The 22,824-nt window shown below is 45.7% G+C and overlaps 1 protein-coding gene across 1 annotated transcript; it reads right to left on the bottom strand.

Moving 5' to 3' along the window:
• Positions 1-10,694: 10,694 nt before the first annotated feature.
• LOC123988667 lies at positions 10,695-11,720 on the bottom strand. Its single transcript, XM_046289419.1, has one exon. The coding sequence runs from the start codon at positions 11,718-11,720 to the stop codon at positions 10,695-10,697; it is 1,026 nt and encodes a 341-aa protein (XP_046145375.1).
• Positions 11,721-22,824: the final 11,104 nt, after the last annotated feature.

The raw sequence follows: 22,824 nt of genomic DNA, 5'->3' as shown, positions 1-22,824 counted from the left end.
TTCATTTTTTTTTGCGATTGTACCCCTCTTTTCTTTCAGGATCCTTTACCTTTTTTTTGTTATCCCCAGTTTTCTGGTATCGCTGCCGCCGGGAACGCGAAAAAAAAAAGTCGCGAAAATGGATTCGGAGGAGGCACGGGTAATAAGAGAGCGCGTTGGTAATTTAGAAGTAGTGGAGCTGATACAGCTCATGGATCACTCGCGGTTGAATATACGGGGAAGGTTACAGGATCTCCAGGACCGGTACGTTCGCGCGGAAATACGGCGGGTACTCGGCCCGAATGCCGCGCCATGGGATGTCGCGCTCGACACAGCCGGGGATCGCCTGCCGTTTACTCTTTTTACGGCATGGGAGACCCCGGCTGTCGATGATTCCCCTCCGCATCCCACCGCCGATCCTACTTCCCGCCAACCGGAGAATCCTGAGCCTGAAACGGCTGATCCACCCGCTTCTGAAACCTCCTACCGATCCCTTCCTGAAATACGCCCCCAACCTTACATTCCCAATCCCGCTACCCTGACCTCAACCACCACCCTAACCACCACGACTGTCACCGTAACTTCTGTTTCCCGTCCCACTCCTGTTAATCCTCCATCGATTGATCTAAATCAGTCCCAGCTTGCCGGGGAACGGCGCGAAAGAGTTACGTTCGCGCCCGACCCGAGCACCGGCGAGCACTCTACCCCCTTACCCACACCCCCCTTTAATCCATTCAACGGTCCCCTCACGATACCAGCACCTCAAAATCCACCCCCTAACCCTCCAACCCGTCCTCTAGATACCTCCAACCCGTACCGTACTAGCCTAGGGGCAGCTCCGCCTCCCCTAAGTAGTACCCACCTTCTACCAAGAATCTCTGAAACCCAGTATCCTTTCCTCCCGCCACAACCGATCCCTGCACCAACCCAGGCTCCAAACTCTATGGATTACACTTACCCCGTTCCATACCCCTCCCAACGCCCATACTATCCTCCATTTTTCCCCTCTTTCCCTCAGCTACCCCCGCACTTCGCCGAACCCTCCCTTTCCCGAACCAACCCTTTTCATCCCCTAGGGAATTTTTCCCAACCTTCCTATACTCCTGCCGCAGGCGAGGCTCGCGCTGTGAAATTATTCCGCAAATGGAAGATTTCCTTTTCGGGAGCCCCCGGGGAAGACGGGGAGGAATTCCTCGAAACCTTGGCCGAGGTTGCAACCACCCAGAACCTTACCGAATCCGAACTGATCCGAGCTATTCCCTATGCCTTGACCGGAGAGGCGCGAGCCTGGGCGCGGGGGCAGGCCCATACTTGGGCCAGTTATGGCGAATTCCTGCAAAACTTCCGTCTATGTTACACCCCGAGCAACTACCAAAACCGTCTAAGAATGGACCTAATGACCCGCACCCAAGGGGAGCGGGAACCCCTCTCCACTTACCTCTCCAAACTACAAGTGATATTCCGTCGTCTAGAACCTCCTTTATCCACTCCCGAACAATTAGGAATAGTGATTCGAAATCTCCACCCTCGCTACAAATTAGTAGTCGACTTCCACCCTCCCAATTCCTTTAACGATTTACTCCGCCTGGGAAGGTGGGTGGAAGAGACCCAGCGGAGCAGCGAGGAGTATCGCGGGCCACCGACGGCGGGGAGCCTCACGATCCCGGGATCGGGGTACGTGCCCCCGCCGGGAGGGCCGCGATCGAAACTCGCGGCAGCCGCTGAGTACTCCCGACCTTCCACAGCATCCCAATCCGTCCCGAAAACCCCACGAAATGCACCAGCCTCGAACCGCCCCCAAACCTCAACCTCCAACCGTCCCGTTACACCTCCTCCTCCCCTCACTATTACCGAAATCCCCAGTTTGATGTCCCTTCCCATGGTACCACCCCCGGCTGGATGCCGTGCTCCAACCTCCCTGAACGCGTCAATCCCCAACCGCCCTACTTCCTACTCCCAAGCGACCTCCGGTTCCCGACAACTACCTCCTCGTCCCGCGGCTACCTCCACCCAATCCTCCCTTCCCGGCCAATGTTGGAACTGCGGTCAAGCAGGGCATTGGTTCGGCGCTTGCCAGCAGCCGAGGAGGAAGTTTTGCTTCCGGTGCGGAAAATTCGACGTCATCGCACCGGAATGCCCGAATTGTTTGTCGGGAAACGCCTGCGGAGGTCGGCGGTAAGGGTCGACGCGACCTCCCCGGAAAACCCGATCCAACCCCCCAGATCCCGCGTCCAGAAACCCCCGAACACTCCTTCAACCGCACCGATTCCAACTCCAAGGAAATCCCCTTTTGTAGAGTCCCGTACCGAACCCTATCCCGGCGATAATCGCATTTTCCTCCCCTTGCAGCACGGTAAATATATCTTCCAAGCCCTCCTTGATACCGGCGCAACCCATTCCTATGCAGGTCCCAAAGTCGCTCAATTATTCCGACTCCATTTAACCCCTTCCCAAGCCTGCATGATCCTAGCCAACAACATCAAAGAGAGAATCCTCGGAGAGGTCACCGTCGCGATCCAGGTCGATGACGAAATCCACAACCTCCCCCTCCGCGCAAGCGAGTCATTGGGGTATGAGGTAGTCCTAGGGATGGATTTTATCGTCCGGTTTGGAATTACCATAGACGGAGATCTAAGGACGTGGCGAACTCCGAACGGACCTCTTCACCCCTTCTACCCTGAATCCTCACCCGATCCCTTTCCCATGAACCCCGCTTGCGCCGGACTTTCCGAAGCAACCCCCGAGGAAATCTCGGGAATTCAAACCCTTCTTGATCGCCTCATCCCACCCCCATCCTCTACCTTAGGAACCACTCCTCTTGTCATACATTCTATTGATGTTCAAAACCACCCTCCTATTAAACAACGTCCTCGTCGCATGGCTCCCCGCGTCTTAGAAGCCGCGCAGAAGGAAGTAGATTCCATGCTCCAGTCCGGTATAATTGAACCCTCCTCTAGTGCCTGGTGTAGTCGTCCCGTCCTTATTCCCAAACCCAACGGCTCCTACCGATTTTGTATAGATTACCGCGACGTCAATAAAGTTACCAAAAAAGATGCCTATCCCCTCCCTAGCATGGATCGTATCCTCGATAGCCTCCGAACTGCCCGTTACATTTCCAAATTAGACCTTAGCCAAGCATACTTCCAAGTTCCCCTCGATCCCTCCAGTAAAGAAATCACCGCTTTTGCAGTTCCCGGTAGAGGCCTTTTCCAATTCACCCGCATGCCCTACGGCCTCACCAACGCCCCCGCAACCTTCCAACGCATCATGGACAAATTGATCACTCCCGACTGGGAGCCACACATTTTCGCGTATTTAGACGACGTGGTAATCGCGACCGACACGTACGAGGAGCACTTAGAATGGCTCGCGAAAGTTTTGACCAGATTACGAGAGGCGAACTTAGAAATAAACCGCGAAAAGAGCGAATTTTGTTGTTCCGAGGTCCGATATCTCGGCTTTTTAATAAATAAGGACGGTATGATTGCCGATCCAGAAAAAATAGAACCCATACTTTCCTACCCTCCACCCACTACCCTAAAACAACTCCGACGCTTCCTTGGAATGGTGAAATGGTATTCCCGATTCCTAAAAGATGTTTCCAAAGACCAAACCCCCCTTACCCGTCTCCTACAAAAGGATGTTGCTTGGGAATGGGGTCTCGAGCAAGCATCCGCGTTTGAAACCTTGAAAACAGCCCTCACCAAAACTCCCGTCCTGGCTCGTCCCGATTTTACCCTTCCCTTTTCCCTCCAAACTGACGCTAGCGATACGGCTGTCGGGGCAGTTCTTGTCCAAACCGTAGACGGTGAAGAACACCCGATAGCCTACGCTAGCCGTTCCCTCACTCGCGCGGAGAGAAACTACTCCGTGACGGAAAGGGAGTGTCTGGCCGTCGTGTGGGCAACCCAAAAATTTCGCCCCTACATTGAAGGGTCCGAAATCACGGTGGTAACGGACCACAATAGTCTCCGGTGGCTTCACCACCTAAAGGACCCTACTGGACGATTGGCTCGGTGGGCCTTGACCCTTCAAGGCCAGCCGATGAAAATCGTCCACCGAAGGGGAACCCACAACGTCGTGCCGGACGCTCTCTCCCGAATGTACGGCGACCCAATAGACGGCGTGGCAGCCGTCGGTAACGATCCCGATCCATGGTACTCCAATAAACTCCGTGACGTAAGAGATTTTCCCTCCAAATATCCTGACTGGACAATTGAAGATAACCGATTGTATTACCACCGTCCTAATTCCCTATTGGATCCCATCGTCCCCGACCTTGACGGGTGGAAGTTAGTCCTCCCGCTTTCCTTACGCCAAAAAGCCCTTTCCGACGCCCACGATCCTCCCCAATCCGGTCACCTTGGCATTGATAAGACGTACTACCGTCTGACGCAAGATTTCTATTGGCCTGGAATGTTTCAGGATGTAGTCCAATTTGTCAGACGGTGTCTTCAATGCCAACAAAGCAAAGTTTTGCAGCGGCCACCGGCGGGGTTGATGCGGGAGCGCCCGGTGGAGGCGCCCTGGACCGTCGTGGCTGCTGACATTATGGGTCCCTTCCCTCCCAGTAAATCCCAGAATAAATATCTCCTCGTTTTCCAAGACCTCTTCACAAAATATATTGAAGTAAAACCCCTCCATAAAGCTTCCGCCAAACCAATCCTTTCCGCTTTCGAGTCCCTTGTCCTCCACCGATGGGGATGTCCCAAATTCCTCCTTACAGACAACGGTACAGAATTTTGTAACAGAGACGTAACGAACAGACTGACAATGTACGGAATCAAACAGACGACAATTCCTCCCTACCATGCCCAAGCAAATCCTGTAGAAAGAGTTAATCGAACTCTCAAAACCATGATCACGACGTTTGTTGGAGAAGACCATCGAAATTGGGACAAACACCTTCCTGAATTTTGTTTTGCCTATAATACCGCCGTACATTCCTCCTCCCTCGTTTCTCCCGCGTTCCTCAATTTTGGTCGAAACCCCCGTCCCATCCAAAACCTCCGCCACGAAATTAAATCCGATTCTTTAATAATTCCCCGAAATCCCCAAGAATGGTCCAACCGCATTTCCCGGTTAACCCTTTTATACGACATTGTCCACCGAAATCTAGAGAAAGCCTCCTACCGCCAAGCCTCCTATTATAATCGTGGGCGTCGTGACGAGCGCTACCAAATTGGTGACCTCGTCATGAGACGCCAACGAATCCTTTCCTCCGCTGCTCACAATTTCGCGTCCAAACTCGCCCCTAAATTTTCAGGTCCCTACACCATTTCAAAAATCCTTTCTCCCGTTGTATACGAATTAAAGGATTCTGATGGAAATATCATTCCTAAAGTCCACATTAAAGACCTTAAACCCTTTAGACCCCCTCCAAATTTCGATGATTCAATTTCCGAAAACCCTTCCTTAAGTCAAGATATTACCAATATTTCTCAGCCAGGACCTTCTTCACAAACCCATGATATTTCCACCCAACAAATACCACAACAAACTCCCACGCAAACGTCCCCTTCCTCGCCTACCCCTACTCCAGCGCCTCGCCGAGGACGAGGGAGACCCCGAAAAATCCAAGCACCCCAAAACACTCCACCGATAATAAACACACCACCCACTCCAGTTCCACTCCCACGCCGAGGGCGAGGGAGACCGAGGAAAAATCCGATACCTCCACACAATACTCAAATCATAATTCCAACACCCATCCCTACTCCACCCCCTCGCCGTGGACGAGGGAGACCCCGAAAAGTCCAAATACTCCCAAACCCTACACAAAGCATACCCTCCCAACAAGCTCCTACTCCACCCCCTCGTCGAGGACGAGGACGACCCCGAAAACACCCCCTAAATCCTACGATCAACGTGATAAAAACAGACCAATCCTCCATACCTCCCCTCATGTCCTTACCTATCCCACGACCTAGAATTTTCCTAAATATCGACAATAATGAGACAAAAATTTAACGCTCAAATCTCGGAAAACGAAAACAAACGATAATAAAACTCCATTTGCGTAAGCCGTAAGCGACGATACCAGAGACCAAAATTTACACTAACCCCCCCACTAAAGCCACCCCCCCAGCAAAGAGCCCACCAAAAAAAGATCCCACTAACAAACTTACACCCCAACAGATGTTTGCATCAAGGAGAGGAGGTAGAGGCCGGGGGACAAGGGCCCGAAGGAGGAGGCCGGCGCCGCGGCGACCGCGGCTGTTAAGAGGCCGGCCGCCGGTACAGACCGCCGAAATAGCGGTCCAGACGGACTCGGAGGAGTCCGAATACCTAACCCCTTCCGTATCCCCCGCTCCTTCCCCCACACCATCCACTCCCGAACTACCCTCCTCACCGACACCCCCAACAGCTTCCCAAACCCCCACAATCCGCATTAACCTAATCCAAGAGGTAGTACGGAGAATCCAGCCCCAAAGATCCAGTACCCCAACTCCCACAACCGAAAACCAAACAACCACTCCCCCGCACCCCACCTCTTCCGTCGACCCTCACTTGGCCACACTGCGGGCGGCAGCAGCCCGCATGAAGACCGAGGAAGGCCGCGACTCCTCCCCAATCCGCACCACACCACCCCAGGCCCCATCCCTAAAATTCCTCCGACGAACCCTAGCCCGCTATCCACCCCCAGAACCCCTATTCCCGGGCTATCCCTCTTCCTCACGTCCCCAAACCCCCGAGATCCCACCCCTCATGTCCCTCAAAATTCCCCCACCACCTCTAATGTCCCTTAAAATCCACAAACCCAGCAACCTCCCCTAAACGATCCTCCCCTTTTCCTTACTCTCGCTTCCCGCTATTCCCCCTCTGTTTCGCACTATCTCTTTCTCTTTCTCTTTCTCTTTCTCTTTCTCTTTCTCTTTCTCTTTCTCTTTCTCTTTCTCTTTCTCTTTCTCTTTCTCTTTCTCTTTCTCTTTCTCTTTCTCTTTCTCTTTCTCTTTCTCTTTCTCTTTCTCTTTCTCTTTCTCTTTCTCTTTCTCTTTCTCTTTCTCTTTCTCTTTCTCTTTCTCTTTCTCTTTCTCTTTCTCTTTCTCTTTCTCTTTCTCTTTCTCTTTCTCTTTCTCTTTCTCTTTCTCTTTTTTTTCTATCCCTTCTCTTCTTTTCCACTATTCCTTCTCTTCTCACATTCTTTCCCTTGCTTCTGGTTCTCTCTTTTGCTCTTCTCCTTTAACTGTCCCTTTACCCTTCCGGTCCTTATCCCTCTATGCACCCTCCTATCCCCCAAATGAGCCCCTAAAAATACTTCCCACCAATCCACCCAGTCCCACCTTACCTGACATAGACTCATTTTTTTATTATTATTTTGGACGACCGCCCAGCACTAAGACGAACGGACAGACGAACGAGACAACGACGAAACCCTTCCAAACATCCTACCAAAAATCAGGCATACCTGCCACTCTCCTTTAATTCGCATAAAAATTTCGGCACAACGAGTAGTCGAAACCCAAGGCAGGTAAAATTAAGTAATTATTTCTCCACCCAGCGTCTAGATTCTCCCCCCTTTTTTTTTCTTTATGATTTCGGCCGGATACTAACCCGTTTCTATTACAGGTCCATCATTTTAAAATGCTATGATTCGACACGACAACAGGAGGGTCGCTCATGTCCGCGACCCCCCCTGAATGAGAGCGCAGCATGGAAGGATGAGTGTCCGCGAGAACCCACCGATCTTGGATCTCTCTTCTCTCAAAATTATTGTTCACCTAGGTCCTTATCCCTACCCGTTGTATCTCCCGTTTCCGGTCAAGGCGGGGGGGTGTTGTAACGTGGTGACACCTGTGCCCCCCCGTTACAATCGCTGCGCTTCGCCCACCTCAAATCCCACCTAGAAATGACCCTTAACCCTCCTAACACCTCACCCCTTTCCCCGCCCGCCGGTGTCGGGCCGATGGAGGCGACGGACAAGAGACAACAGGGATCACCCGCAAGAAGGAGCTACGAGGCCGGCGACAGACCTCCCACCCTCCAGGAGAGGAAAAGCAACGCGGCACTTCGGAAAAAGAGACGAAGCGGCCCAGCAGCTGATACAAACGTCCACCTGGAGCCATCTGTCGCCGAGCCCGAAGACCTCAGTCCACCCGCCACGGCCGGAGATCCGCCAGCCCCATCGAACCCGAACACCGGCAGATCGATAATCGATAACCAATCTATTCCGTTGCCAGAAAAGGCCCCCTTCCTATTCCCCATCCCCTCCCCAAAAATCATCCCGCGACGGACCCGTCGTCGCGACAGCGACGACGAGCCGTCATTGAGCCCTTGGCTATCTAAGAAAGCGAATATAGAGATTTTGAGAGCGACGATTTTTGGCGAATATCGAGAGTAGCGATTTGCGAAGTGCGAGAGAGTGCGAAGCGTTTTGGTGAGCCCTTACTACTATTATAATTTGTAAAAGAGTGAGTTCGGCAACGGCACCCTTCGATTTCGGAATTTCGCGCCCGCGTATCGCGCCGGTTATCCGTCGTTATATTTTGCGAACCCTTTTGTCCAGCCCCTGTTACTCCCGTCCACAAAATCCCCCTACGCGTAACGTATACGAACTTCCAGAAACCTCCCTCACCCTGAGATCTTCCCTAACCCTCGAAAATCCTCCTTGCGTACTCCCCCGCGAGATTGTAAGGACGTAAGTGCCACGAGTCCCATCCCCTGTAACGACCCCCATTCTGTCCCTTTGTCCAAATTTTGATTGCCACCGCGAGTGGCTGGCGCCCAACGTTTGTAATAGAGAATTGTAGAATCGTATAGAGTGAACCCCCGAAAGGGTCACAACATTTAATAACAATATCATTATTACTATATCTGCATTAGATATGTAATATACATTTAATAACAATATCATTATTACCATATATGAATTAGATATGTAATATACATTGTATAACAATATCATTATTACTATATCTACATTAGATGCAATGTATTATACTGATACCTTCCTACAGATCTATGGACATTTATAGAACATAAATAGCAGGAAATTTCATTTTCTACAAAAAAGGTCTGTTAGCATTTTGCCATAGCTCGCACCGTTTCCGAGATATTTGCTGATTTACCTCAAGAAAAGGGGCGTCACGCACATATTCCGAGATACTTGTTCTCTTTCTCGTTCTTCTTCTGCACAGCTGCGCTGGAAGTGGCATTTACAGCGTAGAATAGTGAATACAGCTCAGAATAGTGCAAAGTTACCTCAGAGAAAGGGGCCACGGTGTTTCTGCATCTTTATAACGTGTGTACGTGTACGAATTTCGCAAATCAATCTCGTACGAATATCTCGGTCGGTAACACGGGTCGATAATCCCGTCTTCACCAAATAAGTAAAAGTAATCGCTGCTGCGCTGTCTAACGACTGATCCGAGCGCTCGCCAATATTAAAACTCCTAAATTCGAACCGTTACGGCATTAATGCGAAAGCAATTCAGAGGGCGATTATCAAGCGACAACAACGACCAAGATCTTTATCTTTACTCGAGTTTAGAGCATTTTTAAAATCATTTCAGTGCCTTGCACCGCGAAGTCTGTGAATCGTGGAATCCCAAATTCAAACACAAGTGTGATTTTTGTAGTGCTTAATTCACTACTCATTGTGTAAAAATTATAATTTATACACAATTAGTGACCGCTAAGCTGTGTCGTTCATCTTCTCCTCGACGCCCACGTCTTTGAAAATACGGAATCCACGCCTATTCAGTAAACTCTAATTCTCGCCGAGAACATATTGTTTCTAATGTGGATATAGTAATAATGATATTGTTATTAAATGTACACTGATCTGTGGTAACGAATCAGTATATTACATTATATCTAATGTAGATATAGTAATAATGATATTGTTACTAAATGTACTAGATCTGCAGGAAGGTATCAAGATATTACATTGCATCAAATGTAGATACAGTAATAATGTTGTTGTTATTTAATGTATATTACATATCTAATGCAACATATAGTAATAATGATATTGTTATTAAATGTACATTGATCTGTATGAAGGAGTTAGTATATTACATTGTATCTAATATAGATATAGTAATAATGATATTGTTATTAAATGTACATTGATCTGTACGAAGGGATAAGTGTATTACATTGTTTCTAACCTAGATATAGTAATAATGATATTGTTATTACACGTATATTACATATCTAACGCAGATATAGTAATAATAATATTGTTATTAAATGTACATTGATCTGTAGGAAGGTATCAATATATTACATTATATCTAATGGGGGTATAGTAATAATGATATTGTTATTAAATGTACATTGATCTGTAGTAACGAATCAGTATATTACATTATATCTAATGTAGATTTAGTAATAATGAATTAAATGTGCCTTACATATCTGATGCAGATATAGTAAAAATGATATTGTTATTAAATGTACACTGATCTGTAGTAACGAACCAGTATATTCCATTACATCTAATGTAGATATACTAATAACGATATTGTTATTAAATGTATATTACATATCTAATGCAGATGTAGTTATTATTATTACTGCGCTGTTTCCGGGCACTCAGTCCTCCCGGGACCATTGTGCCCGAGCCCCTGTGGGCAGTACTAAGGTTGAGGTGTATTGTGTAGGCCGGCCTCTTTGGCAAAGCCCAGAAGCCTTCCCACTCCAATGTCCTCCATACGTGCGTTGTCAAGTGTGACAGCCCTAAAACAAGATCGCCTTAGGGCCTCCAGTCCTCAACAACGCCATATCAGGTGGATGGGAGTCTCGTCCTCCTCTCCACATCTAGGGCACCTTGGTTCGTTGCCGGTTCCTAGGTGCATCAAGTGTTTCCTCGTATACCAGTGCCCAGTAATGAGCCCCACGAGCAAACGCAATTGGTTTCTGTCTAGGCGACTCACAGTCTTGCCTAGCCTTGACGATGGCCCTTTGAACATGGCCTTAGTGTGTCTCATTCCCTGAGTACTGCTCCAGGTCAGGTGGGTTTGGGTACACGCCCACTCCCTCACCGTCTCCTTTGCCGTCCCTCTATCGACACCTATGCGGTATGCTGTGTCTGGGCTGGGCCTTCTAGCTCCTTCCCTTGCCAGCATATTCGCCTTCTCGTTTCCCGGGATACCTGCATATCCAGGTACCCAGATTAGGTTGACGCGGTTGTTGTTATTAGCCAGCCGTTCCAACATGTCCGTGCAGTCTTGTACCAGCATGGATCGCACTATCGTAGCACGTATGGATCCAAGCGCAGCCTTACTGTCACTACAGATGTAGATGTGCTTGTCCCTATAGTTCCGTTCCAAGCACAGCTTGGCACATGCCCATATGGCAAACACTTTCGCTTGAAGGATGGATACGTGCGGGTCCAGGGACATTGCTATCTCTGCCCTGGGCCTCTCCCCCCATATTCCTGCTCCGGTACCCGTCTTGGTTTTGGAGCCGTTGGTATACCAGATCAGCCCTCCCGGAGTGAGGAGTTCCTCCCGGTTTACTTCCCACGCTTCCTTGAATGGGATGTTTACCCGGAAGCTGTTTTTAAAATGGTATGTCGGGTCGCACGCGTCTCCTCCTAGAGTTAAGGCCCCTACTGGTTCCCTGAATTCCCTAAGGATAGACGCGTGGCCCGTTGAAGCCATCTTCCATTTGCCTGCTAAGAACAGTTTTACGGCCGTGCTCTTGGCTCCTGCTTCCACCATGATATGTGGTGGTGCCAGGTCCATGACTGCCCCCAGTGCCATTGTCGGTGTGGTGCGGAAAGCCCCAGTCATCCCGAGCAATGCTAGGCGGTGGATCTTCTCCAGGTGCCTCCTGTTGCATTGTTTCTTCATAGAGGAAACCATACACCATACAACATTCCACCATACAACAGAGGCATATGTTACTTGGGGTCCAAGATTGCGGTGTATATCCACCTGACCATTCTTGGTTTTAGTCCCCACGTAGTTCCAAACATCCTCCTGCAGGCCCAGTTAGTTGCGATTGCCTTTTGTGCCTGCTTTCCGATGTGGAGTTTCCAATTTAGCTTCATATCTAGGGTGACCCCTAGATATTTCGCTGAGATGGATAGACTAATCTCCACCCCGAACAGTGAGGGGGCCTTGAATTCAAAGCGTCTTTTCCTCGAGAATAGTACCATCTCCGTCTTGATAGGGTTTACCATGAGTTTATGGGATAGGCACCATTTTTGCACGAGTATGAGTGCTTCTTGCAGTCTTCTCGCTATATAGTGCGGGTGTCTGCTTCTAACCAATATGCAGATGTCATCCGCATACCCTATCACCAGAAAACCTTCCTCGCTGAGCCTGCGGAGTAGCCCGTCTACCACAAGGGTCCACAGCAGGGGAGACAGGACTCCCCCCCTGCGGGCAACCCCTTGCGATGCGTGCCCTCAACGAAGACCCATCCGAGGAGGTTATTATGGTCCTGGTTCGTAGCATATTGTCGATCCAGGTGACCAGACTGTCGTCAATCCCGAAGCTTCTTGCTGCTTCATTCATCACATCGAAAGATGTGCTGTCGAAAGCCCCTTCTATGTCTATGAAAATACTCACGACGGACTCCCCCTGGGATAGGTCCTCTTCCACCTCCCTTACAAGATGGTGGAGCGCCGTTTCCACGGATTTGCCCGACTGGTACGCATGCTGGGAGGCGTGTATTGGCCTTTCTGCCAGTGCATGCTCTCTGATGTGCCTATCAGCCAGCCTTTCTAAAGTTTTTAGTAGAAAGGATGTTAGGCTGATTGGCCTGAAGGATTTCGCCGTATCGTAGCCACTTCTGCCTGGCTTAGGCAGGAAGACCACCCTGGCTATTCTCCATTGAAGCGGTACATATCCCAGTGCTAGGCATGCTCTGTATATCTTACATAGCTGCTTCAACAGGTCCTCTCCGGCTTCCTGAAGAAGAGCCGGGAAAATCCCGTCTACACCCGGGCTTTTGTACCTACTAAATGAGTTTATAGCCCATCTTAATCTGTCTATCGTGACCACCTTTGCGGCCAGTTCCCAGTCCCGTGCGCTGTTCCTGAGAGGTGCCTGTTCCTTCTGGAACAGTTCCTCCGGTATCAGTTCCGAGCCTGGGAAGTGCGTCTCCACAAGGTGGCTCAACGTCTGCAGGGAGTTAACTGTGACTCCTCCATTGGGAACTTTTAGACCTTCCGGTTTTTGTGGAGGCCCGGACACAAATACCTTCCGAAGCCTAGCTACCAGCGGTAGGGCCTCGGTTTCTTGGCAGAAGTTTTTCCAGGTCCTTCTTTTGGATACTCTGATCGTTTTTTTGTAGGCCTTCTGGGCCTCTTTATACGAGTCCCAGGCTTCTACGGTATTTGCCTTCATCGCCTTGTTCAGAAGCTTCCGCGCCCTGGCTCTGAGCTTATTCAGTTCATTGTTCCACCAGGGAACCCTTTTGCTTTCTCTCCTTTGTTTTAACGGGCATGATCTTTCGTAGGAGCCGATGATTGAGGCCTGCAGTCTTGCGACCTCCATCTCGATCCCCTTCGTGGTCCTCGGTATCACGCAGTGCCCCCTGAGCTCTCCCACTAGGCTCTCACGGTATTGAGGCCAGCAGGTGGCCCTGGGGTTCCTGTATGTTTCCGAGGCCCTTAGGTCTGCATTCGTCTTTAACTTGAAAGTGATTAGCCTGTGGTCAGATAGCGTAGCCTCATCTTCCACACGCCAATCTTGTATGGCTTGGGCCGCCTTTGCGGAGGCCAGCGTGATGTCAAGCACCTCCTGTCGCCGGGAGGTGACAAACGTTGGACTGGAGCCTCTGTTTAGAATCTCCAGATCCGTGGTAGCGAGGTATTCTAATAATGCCTCGCCTCTTTTGTTATAATTGCTGCTGCCCCAGACGATATGGTGAGCATTTGCGTCGCACCAAATCACTAGTTGCAGCCCGTTGACCTTGCAGTAGTCCGGCAGCTCTCTGAGTTCCCTCGTTGGCGGGTGCCCCTCAGAGTCATAGGGCTGGTAAGTCGAGCAAACCACCAGGTTCGCCCTGCTACCTCCCACCCCCGCTGGGAGTAGGACTGCTGCTTGGTCTCTTGTGCAGAATTCTGCCAGTTTCGTTGCCCCGAGTCCTCTTTTCGCGTACACGCATGCCCTGGGTCCAGTCTCCAGGTCTCCATGGAAGATGGAGCCTTGTTTCATATCTAGCGCCCCTACTTGCCCTTGGATTAACCAGGGCTCTTGTATCAGGGCTATATTCGTGTATTTATGTATATCTGTGTGCTGCGCCGCAAGTCGCCAACGGAGCAGGTCCGTGGCCGCTTTGCAGTGCTGCAAGTTGATCTGCGAGATGGAGAGACAACCTGCAGCCATGGGAACCGCAGTGTCATCTCCTCTCCTGCGCCTACTATGCAGATATAGTAATAATGATATTGTTATGAAATGTATATTACATATCTAATGCAGATATAGTAATAATGATATTGTTATTAAATGTATATTACATATCGAATGCAGATATAGTAATAATGATACTATAGTAATAATGTACTAAGTGTACATTGATCTGTAGGAAGGTGCCAGTAGATTTCATTATATCTAATGTGGATATAGTAATAATGATATTGTTATTAAATGTACACTGATCTGTGGTAACGAATCAGTATATTACGTTATATCTAATGTAGATATACTAAGAATGATATTGTTATTAAATGTATATTACATATCTAATGCAGATATAGTGATAATGGTATTGTTATTAAATGTACATTGATCTGTGCGAAGCAATCTGTATATTACAATATTTCTAACGTAGATATAGTAATAATGATATTGTTATTAACACGTTATGCGCCACGCCGAATTCTTGTGCCGTTCCGTTCAGGTCACAGTTAGCCGTCAGCCGGGCCCTGCCGGGCCGCTCGCCGGTAGGCGAGCCAGAGTATAAAGAGATGTCGGGTAACGTAACCCGGCCGGGCCTTTCCTTCGTATGTTTACCTATCGACTTGCACATATACTTTGGTTATATCCTTATTGTCCGTTCTCCTTTATAGTAGATAAAAACCCGAAGAGCGAGGCCTAATGACGCCCGAATGCGTAACAAATCCTCAGTTTCATAGATATCGTAGCCCAGTATCTTGTCTCAATAAATTACATTAATGTTTTTAAGTATTATATTGTTTTCCTTAAAGCATTGACCAAATAAAAACGATGCCGCCAAAAATGAACGTTCTGTCTCACAAGTACGGAGGGACCGACACGCGGGCGATGATAACACGAACGAAAAGTCTGCCGCCGGTCCGTACGGACCGGCGAGGCCTCAACGGAGAGTTTTGCGCCGGTCCCTAGGGACCGGCGTGGCGCTAGACGTGTTAAATGTATATTACATATCTAATGCAGATATAGTAATAATGATATTGTTATTAAATGTACATTGATCTGTAGGAGGGAATAAGTATAATACATTGTTTCTAACGTAGATAGGGTAATAATGATATTGTTATTAAATGTATATTACATATCCAATGCAGATATAGCAATAATGATATTGTTGTTAAATGTATATTACATATCTAATTCAGATATGGTAATAATGATATTGTTATTAAATGTATATTACATACCTAATGCACATATAGTAATAATGATATTATTATTAAATGTACATTCATCTGTACGAAGCAATCAGTATATTACATTATTTCTAAGGAAGATATAGTAATAACGGAACTTTTAAACATCTCGATACATCTCGAAAACTACGGATCTGATCAAAAAATCTCATACAACATAAATAGTAGGAGATTTAATTTCCTACAAAAAAGGTCTCTTAACATTTTGCCATAGCTCGCACCGCTTGCGAAATATTTGCAGATTTACCTGAAGCAATGGGGCGTCACGCACATATTGCGAGCTATTTCTTCTTCTTCTTGTTCTTCTTCTGCACAGCTGCGCTCAAAGTGGCATTTACAGCTCTGAATAGTGAATACAGCTTACAATAGTGCAGAATTACCTCAAAGAAAGGGGCCACAGTGTTTCTTCTTCCTTACCTAATCGGTAAGACGTTCGTTTTGAACGGCTGTTTATTGTCGTTTGGAGCGACGACGCTGGCCGATTGTGTTGTCTTGCAAGGTCCCAATATGGATCTCTATTCTTTTCTCTGAATCGATGCATGCTGCCCAGTGGCATGGTTGTTGGAAAGTCCCTGTACGAGAGTGCATACAAGCCTGTTTATTTACGGCCGGATTTGCGCGCGTGGCGGAAACTGGGATGCTTGCGAGGCGTGCTTTGATTTATCCTTATACATCTTTCGGTGTAAATTTTTATTTCTTTTGCATTTGTATGGACGCAATCGCTTACAATTTACAATTTGCAATTTACAATTTGCAATCTATGTGTTCAAAAGTATTCGAGATTGTAAGGAGGTCTTGAGCTTGCGATTGAGAACCGGTTGAGAACGTGTTGATTCAACACGTGGTCACCACGAAATTCTACTAATTTCGTGGATTTGCACGAACTAGATTAACCGCGAGTTCGCGTTGGCCGTCGGCACAGAATTCGCGTTGCGATGCTGAGTTCTTTAGAATCGAAATTCGTTAATTCCACTAGAAATTTTTGGAATCAGTACTGGACGTGTTTACCATAACGATACAAAACCGTAATGGCCGAACCACCGGCTTCGTCGTAGCAAGAGCCGTTGGCTTCTTCCCGGTGACGTCAAGCTCGGTGATTGGTCAGCCTGACCGGCATCCAAGGTGGCTGCCGGTCGCGCTGAAGAGTGCTGCCGCGGTTCGTGTGGCGTCGGTTGAAATCAACGCATTTCCGAACACTATGACTTATAACCGTATAATCTATGATTTATAATGTAGGGGGGATTGAGCCAATAAGGCCTACGGTTATATTTAGTTGGAATATAACTCATTTGCTGTATTTATTATTTTACATTATATTACATTTCATTACATTACATTTCATTATGTCGGTTATGTTGGTTACGTATGTTGCGCATTACACACTTTCTGTAGTTCCCAATTTGTGAATATCCTTAACTGTTTTACCTGCATTCAGTTTACGTACATTCATTCATTTATTATTCATTCATTCCTTCATTCTGATGTTGATTGATTAAAGCTATACATTGATCTGATTCGATTTTTCTTGATTTATTGATTCATTTCTGCTTCATATTTCATTTCTGCTAGATGCCTGTTACCATGATTTATTCTAGTTTCATTGATTTATTATTTTATTTTACTAACTAATATTATTTGACCGAGAGTTGTTTTTAGTGGGCTCACGGGACTTTCCTGATCGCATGCGATGTTGACGTTGTTTGACTTTACTGGTTGATTTTGTCTAAGTTAAAAGTTTTATTCTATTTATTTATTCGGCCCTTCGTTCTGTGGCGATTCCTGATTCCGTTGATTCTGTTGTTCTGTTGTTTTGTATAATCTGCTTTCTGCGGCGCGATATGTAGTAATACAGTGTGTCCTGCAATCTGCGCTATCTGTGGATCTTATTCGGGTTGATTCATTTGATTTCATTTTATTTTTCCTTATTGTTTGTAATTTGTAATTTATATGTAATTTATATTTATTTCATTCCACCCTATTACAAACGTATGATTCATATTTATATATAATAAATAACCGTAGCATTGATTTTACTAACTGATTATTCCTCCATCTTGGTCTGTCTGGAAGCTTGATTTGATGTTCGTGTGCTTTATACCTTCGTGAAAGTTCTGTATATCAGACTTATCTTTGATGATAAGTTTGATGGTAAGTATGGATTCCTAGGATTGCGCGGCTGCACGATGGATGGTTTTGCAGTCGATAACTGTGTCTACCGGGTAACTGGCGCGCGGTACGTAATTGCTGCGCGGCAGATAATTGGTCTGTGGATAACCGTTACAGAACCGTTACGGAGCGAGCGGCCGAGTATTATGTGGTGGATGGAATATTTGCGGTTGGTAATATCTCTGGTGCTGCGGTTGGTTACCGACTAGGGATAGCTTTACGGCTCATCTTCGGGCAGTATTGCATGCTTTACTTATTATTTATGAAATTATGTGATTTATTGAAAGTTGTTGAAGTATTTTCGCTTTTATTTCCGCTTTTCGGTTTTGAACGTTTATATATTCTGTATAATTAGTTGATTAATTTGATGATTTGGTGGTTAACTTGATGGTCGATAATCATTATGGTATGGACTAGGGAATTCGAACACTAGGTATCTATGTTCTTTATGGTTTATGCTCGCGCTCTTTATTTTACTTCGCCCGGTTTCCTACCTTAGTTGACGTTGACATGGTCATCGGTCATCTATGATGTGATGTGATACGAAGTGTTAAGTGATAAGTGTCAATTGAACTGAATTAATTAATTAATTGAATTGAATTTATTGAAATTATTGAATTTTGAATTTTCTAATTTAAATTTTGAATTTATTCGTGCGGATGTGATTGCTGTGACAGTGCGCGTACTAATGTGCTGCGCTCGGAGGTATTGTATTGTAGTGTAATTGCAGTGTATTTGTTAATGTGGTATCATTAGCTCCGTTTTGTGCATTTTATGCATTCGGTGCATTTATATTACTTACTATTATATATTATATGCTGTATTATGTTATATTATATTATGTTATATTGTATTATGTTATAATGTTGTATTATTTTATTTATGTTATTAATCTTATTACATCCAAGCTACGTTCAATCTACGTTCAATTGCGTTCAGCCTGCGTTCAACTTGTGACCATTTTAGGCATTGAATATATTATATGTATATTATAGTATTATTATTTTAGACCTTGGATTGTGTCCAGTTATTCAGCTATATTAGTTAGCTATGTTAGGCTATACTTAACCAGTATGCTGTATTAAATTGTATTGTATTGCATGATTATTATATAACTTCCTAACTTTCTATTCCATTATATTATTATAATTGAGTAAGTAAATGTACAGAGTAATTATCAATGGCATATGGCATATCGAATTGCATTGAATTAAATTACTTGATACAGATTATTAATATGTGTCTGCTTTATTTTACCTGCTGTGATTATAGCTATGGTTATATCTGTGATGATTATATATCCGATTATATTTGCGGTTATATTTATTTGAATTAGTTTAATAGGTCTTGTATTATGGAATTTAGAAGAGTCTATCTGGATTGGATGGATTAATGAGTTTATATCATATGCGTATATTGCGTTTATAATCCCTTTGCATACTTTTAGGGTGGGTTTGATTCTGATTCTGGTTTCTTGTTTCTTAGTTCTTAGCTCTTTAGTTCCTCTTGTAGTATCATGCATTGTTTCTAAGCTTTCGGGGGTTGTTTGGGCTCCCCGGCATTGTCAATTAATTGTAGACTATAAGATGTATCATATATCCTTTAGCAATTTAGATATGAATGACGTGTAACGACATTGGTTTATTGGTTTATTGGTTTATTGTGTGCCGTTCACTATTCACTATCCTTATTCTTTTCTTATTTTTATTCTTGGTCACTTGATATGTTTTAGTGACTTCTTCTTCAATTGAGTGTTACGTTTTACGTTCCATGTTCCTATAATATTATTCACTGCTCTTTTGTAGATCTTCGTACCCCCCCTCAGGATAATGTTTTGCATACTATGTTTAATTCAATTCTAGTGCAGCTGTGACAGTTGTGAATCTGTGTATTTTGAATACTTACTGTACTTTGTGCAATCTTTTGTACATTAATTACCCTTTCTTAATTACAATTCTGATTCTGATTTTGATTCTGATTTGGAAAGTGTTAGTTCAGTATTGGTTAATACGGCTGGTGCTCAGGGAGGTATACGCTGCGGTAGTCCGTCCTGCATGATACAATGTCTTTATGGTTTTCTATACATACATATATGCGTTATGGTTCCTTAAATTCTTTGAATTTCTTGAACGTGGATCTCATATGACTTTCTTATAGGAGTGTCTGGCTTGGTTTAGCACCTATATGCCTTTTCTATTAATTGGTATTAAAGGGGGTTTAATGGAACTGCATCATTTAAACTGACTATGGTATGAGGAGTTTAATTAATTATCTACATCGGTATACTTATTAAATTGATTATATTTGGAGTGTTTTCGTTACATATTATATATACACATATGTTCATAGTAATTTTGATCTATTGTAGTGTAGTTTAGTTTTCCTGTACCTTTATATTATGATTTAGTAGTAATATGGTTGTATGTGGGGTTTATTATTGATTGTTTATTATTGATTAGTTTTCACCACGCGCTGTATTGCATCGACTTACCTGTATCAGTATTAATATTAATACCATACTTATCGGAGCGGTCTTATAATCCAGTAACAATCTAATCTACTCAATTTATAACTATTTGAATTGTTTGATCTGCCTTATGGTTTATGCCGATTTAGGTCTCATGTGCTCCCCATATTAAAGCAGATGGGTATTCTCTTCTCCTGTTATCCGTTAATTACACTCTACCTCCACTTCCATTGGCTGGCGTTAGCGCTTCCTGCAAATAGACTACGATTATGTTACATTTTACATTTAATACTATGGTTAATTTCTGATGTTAACAGTTCTGTCTCTTCCTATTGTTCTCATTATGAGGTATATGTTGCTACTTATCTTTATTGATGATTTGCTCGCAATAATTTCTAATTGTTTTTTATTGCCTTCATTTGATCATTGTATTGTACTCCATCATGTTCGCTTGCCAACCACGTTGAGGTTGTGGTCACGTAAATGTTCCTGCAAGTAAACTTAAGTAACTTAATAGTTTCAATGAATGGTTTCAATTATTAGTATGACATTACGCTCACCTATTTATTTTCTTCCCAGCTTACTTTCTGGTTATACCCTATATTCTATATTTTATACTGTACCTTATTTACCTTTACCTCTGATAATAATTAGTAGCATTCTATGTTATGTTATGTTTGCTTCTCTTTTCTCATGGCTGGATTGCTATTTGCTATCTGTCTGGCGACTTTATTTTACTTTACGGTTCACATCCTTGGCTTATTTCATCTCAAATTTATGGTTTATCTTGAGTTTAAGTTTAGGTGATTATATTGTGCGCTAGTATTGAATGTTAAATATTCCACTTCTGCTATTTGGCTGCTCGACTGTATGTATGTATGTTTGACGTTTTAGGTTTTGGAGGTTTTGTTGGTCATTTGCTTATGTCCAGTTCACATATGCTCGCTTGCCTGCTTGCGTGCAATACTACTTATGTTTACTTCACAGTTTCTCACGTTCTCATATTGCTTACTGTTTCTTTTACTGTTAACTATTCATTAACTGCTCTATTGCATTAGATGCATTAGATGCATATATATATTTATTTCCCGTTGTATTTGTGATTTGATTTAACCAGTTTTAGTATGTTTGGTATGTTTAGTATGCTTATTATGACAGCTGTTATTGAATGTATGGGCTCCTCTATTCTATTCATGGGCTTCATGTGCTTATTAATTCCTATTCATTATTCATTATTTATTTATTCATTCACTCATTCATTTATTCATTTATTTATTCATTTATTCTTTACTCATTATTTATTCATTATTTATCGTTGCATATTTGGGGCATTCGAAGCGCTACTCGAAGCGCTATGCCTGTCATGAGCGTGTGTGTGTGTGTGTAAAGTATGTATGGGACAGGTCATCGAGGATTGCAGCCTACCAAGATGTGGCACAGTCAACCGGGGAAAGGACTCGCCCCAGGCCCTGGCTGTGCTGGAGAGCAAGCCCTGTTAAAAGAGGTGAACACATGACGCGATCACCCGTTGAGCAGGAGCTCCGGTTCCTGGTCGTGGCCGTAGAGGAACCCCTGTCCTGGCAATAGTGCTAGGCAGGCGAAGAGATGGCGCGGTCACGCCGGGAATATGTCCCCCCGGTGCCGATCCTGGAGGATGTCCCCCCGGTGCCGATCGTTGCTGAAAAAAAAATGGCCTGTCCTCGTGGAAGGTCAGGTGGGCGTGATGACATCTAGGATAAGCCACATCGTCATTATCAACCAACCATGGTGGACGAAGATGGACACGGTCAGCCGTGGAGATACGATCTCCCGGTTCCTGGCCGTGTCGAAGAGCAAGCTCCTGCCCTGGCAGGTGAACACATGGCGCGACCACCCGGAATGGGCTTACTTCGGTTCCTGGTCGTGGCCGAAGAAAAATCCTGTGCCTTACCGTACAGGTTGAAAATGTCCTACCGCTGGATCGGAGGTGCAACGTCGTTGATCTGCAGATGCCCCATGTGCCTAGCGCATGGCGTTATTGCGGCCGCCCGCAAAAACGCCATGCGCTGAAGTGCCGAAGCGTCGTTGTGGCTATACGCTGGTATTCCTTTATGAATTCTAACGAGTGAAAAGGTACCGGCGGCCCACGTTAGGGGAGAGGTTTTCGTGGGTAGTATGTCCAGCCTCGGGAGTGCCCAATCTGGGCTGCCCGTCTAGGTCGCCCCTTCAGGGCTGTGGCCTACTCTTGGGCTAAACCCAACCCTTAAGGGTTGGGTTGCCAGGTGTTGCCCCTTCTGGCGTTGCCTCTTTGGGTTTGCCCTCACCTCACGGGCGCCAGGCTGCCCCTCCAGGGAGGACATGAGTCCGACACTGCCCGGGCCCCCTCTAGGCGAATAGACGAAAAGGGGAACCCATCCGCGCGTGCGCAAACGCATTTTCTCTTCCAACTAAACCAAAAAAAAAAAAAAGGATTCAGAGGGACCCACGGACCTGGCCAAGTGTACTGGCAGGGCGGGGAGGTGATACCCCGACGTGGCGCGTCCCCAGGTGGCGGATAGGGGAATGTTCGCCATGCACTTTTCGGAGTGCACGGAGGGTAGGAGTGAAATAAAATAGCTCCCGCGGACCAAACACCAAGGGAAGGAAAACCCATCAAAACCTCCCCTGTGACTGTGGGATAGAA

This window comes from Osmia bicornis, unplaced genomic scaffold (genome assembly GCF_907164935.1).
Source record: "Osmia bicornis bicornis unplaced genomic scaffold, iOsmBic2.1, whole genome shotgun sequence".
NCBI classification, from domain to species: Eukaryota; Metazoa; Arthropoda; class Insecta; order Hymenoptera; family Megachilidae; genus Osmia; species Osmia bicornis.
The sequence above is the reverse complement of the archived record's forward strand: the minus strand, read 5'-3'. Positions and strand labels throughout refer to the sequence as shown.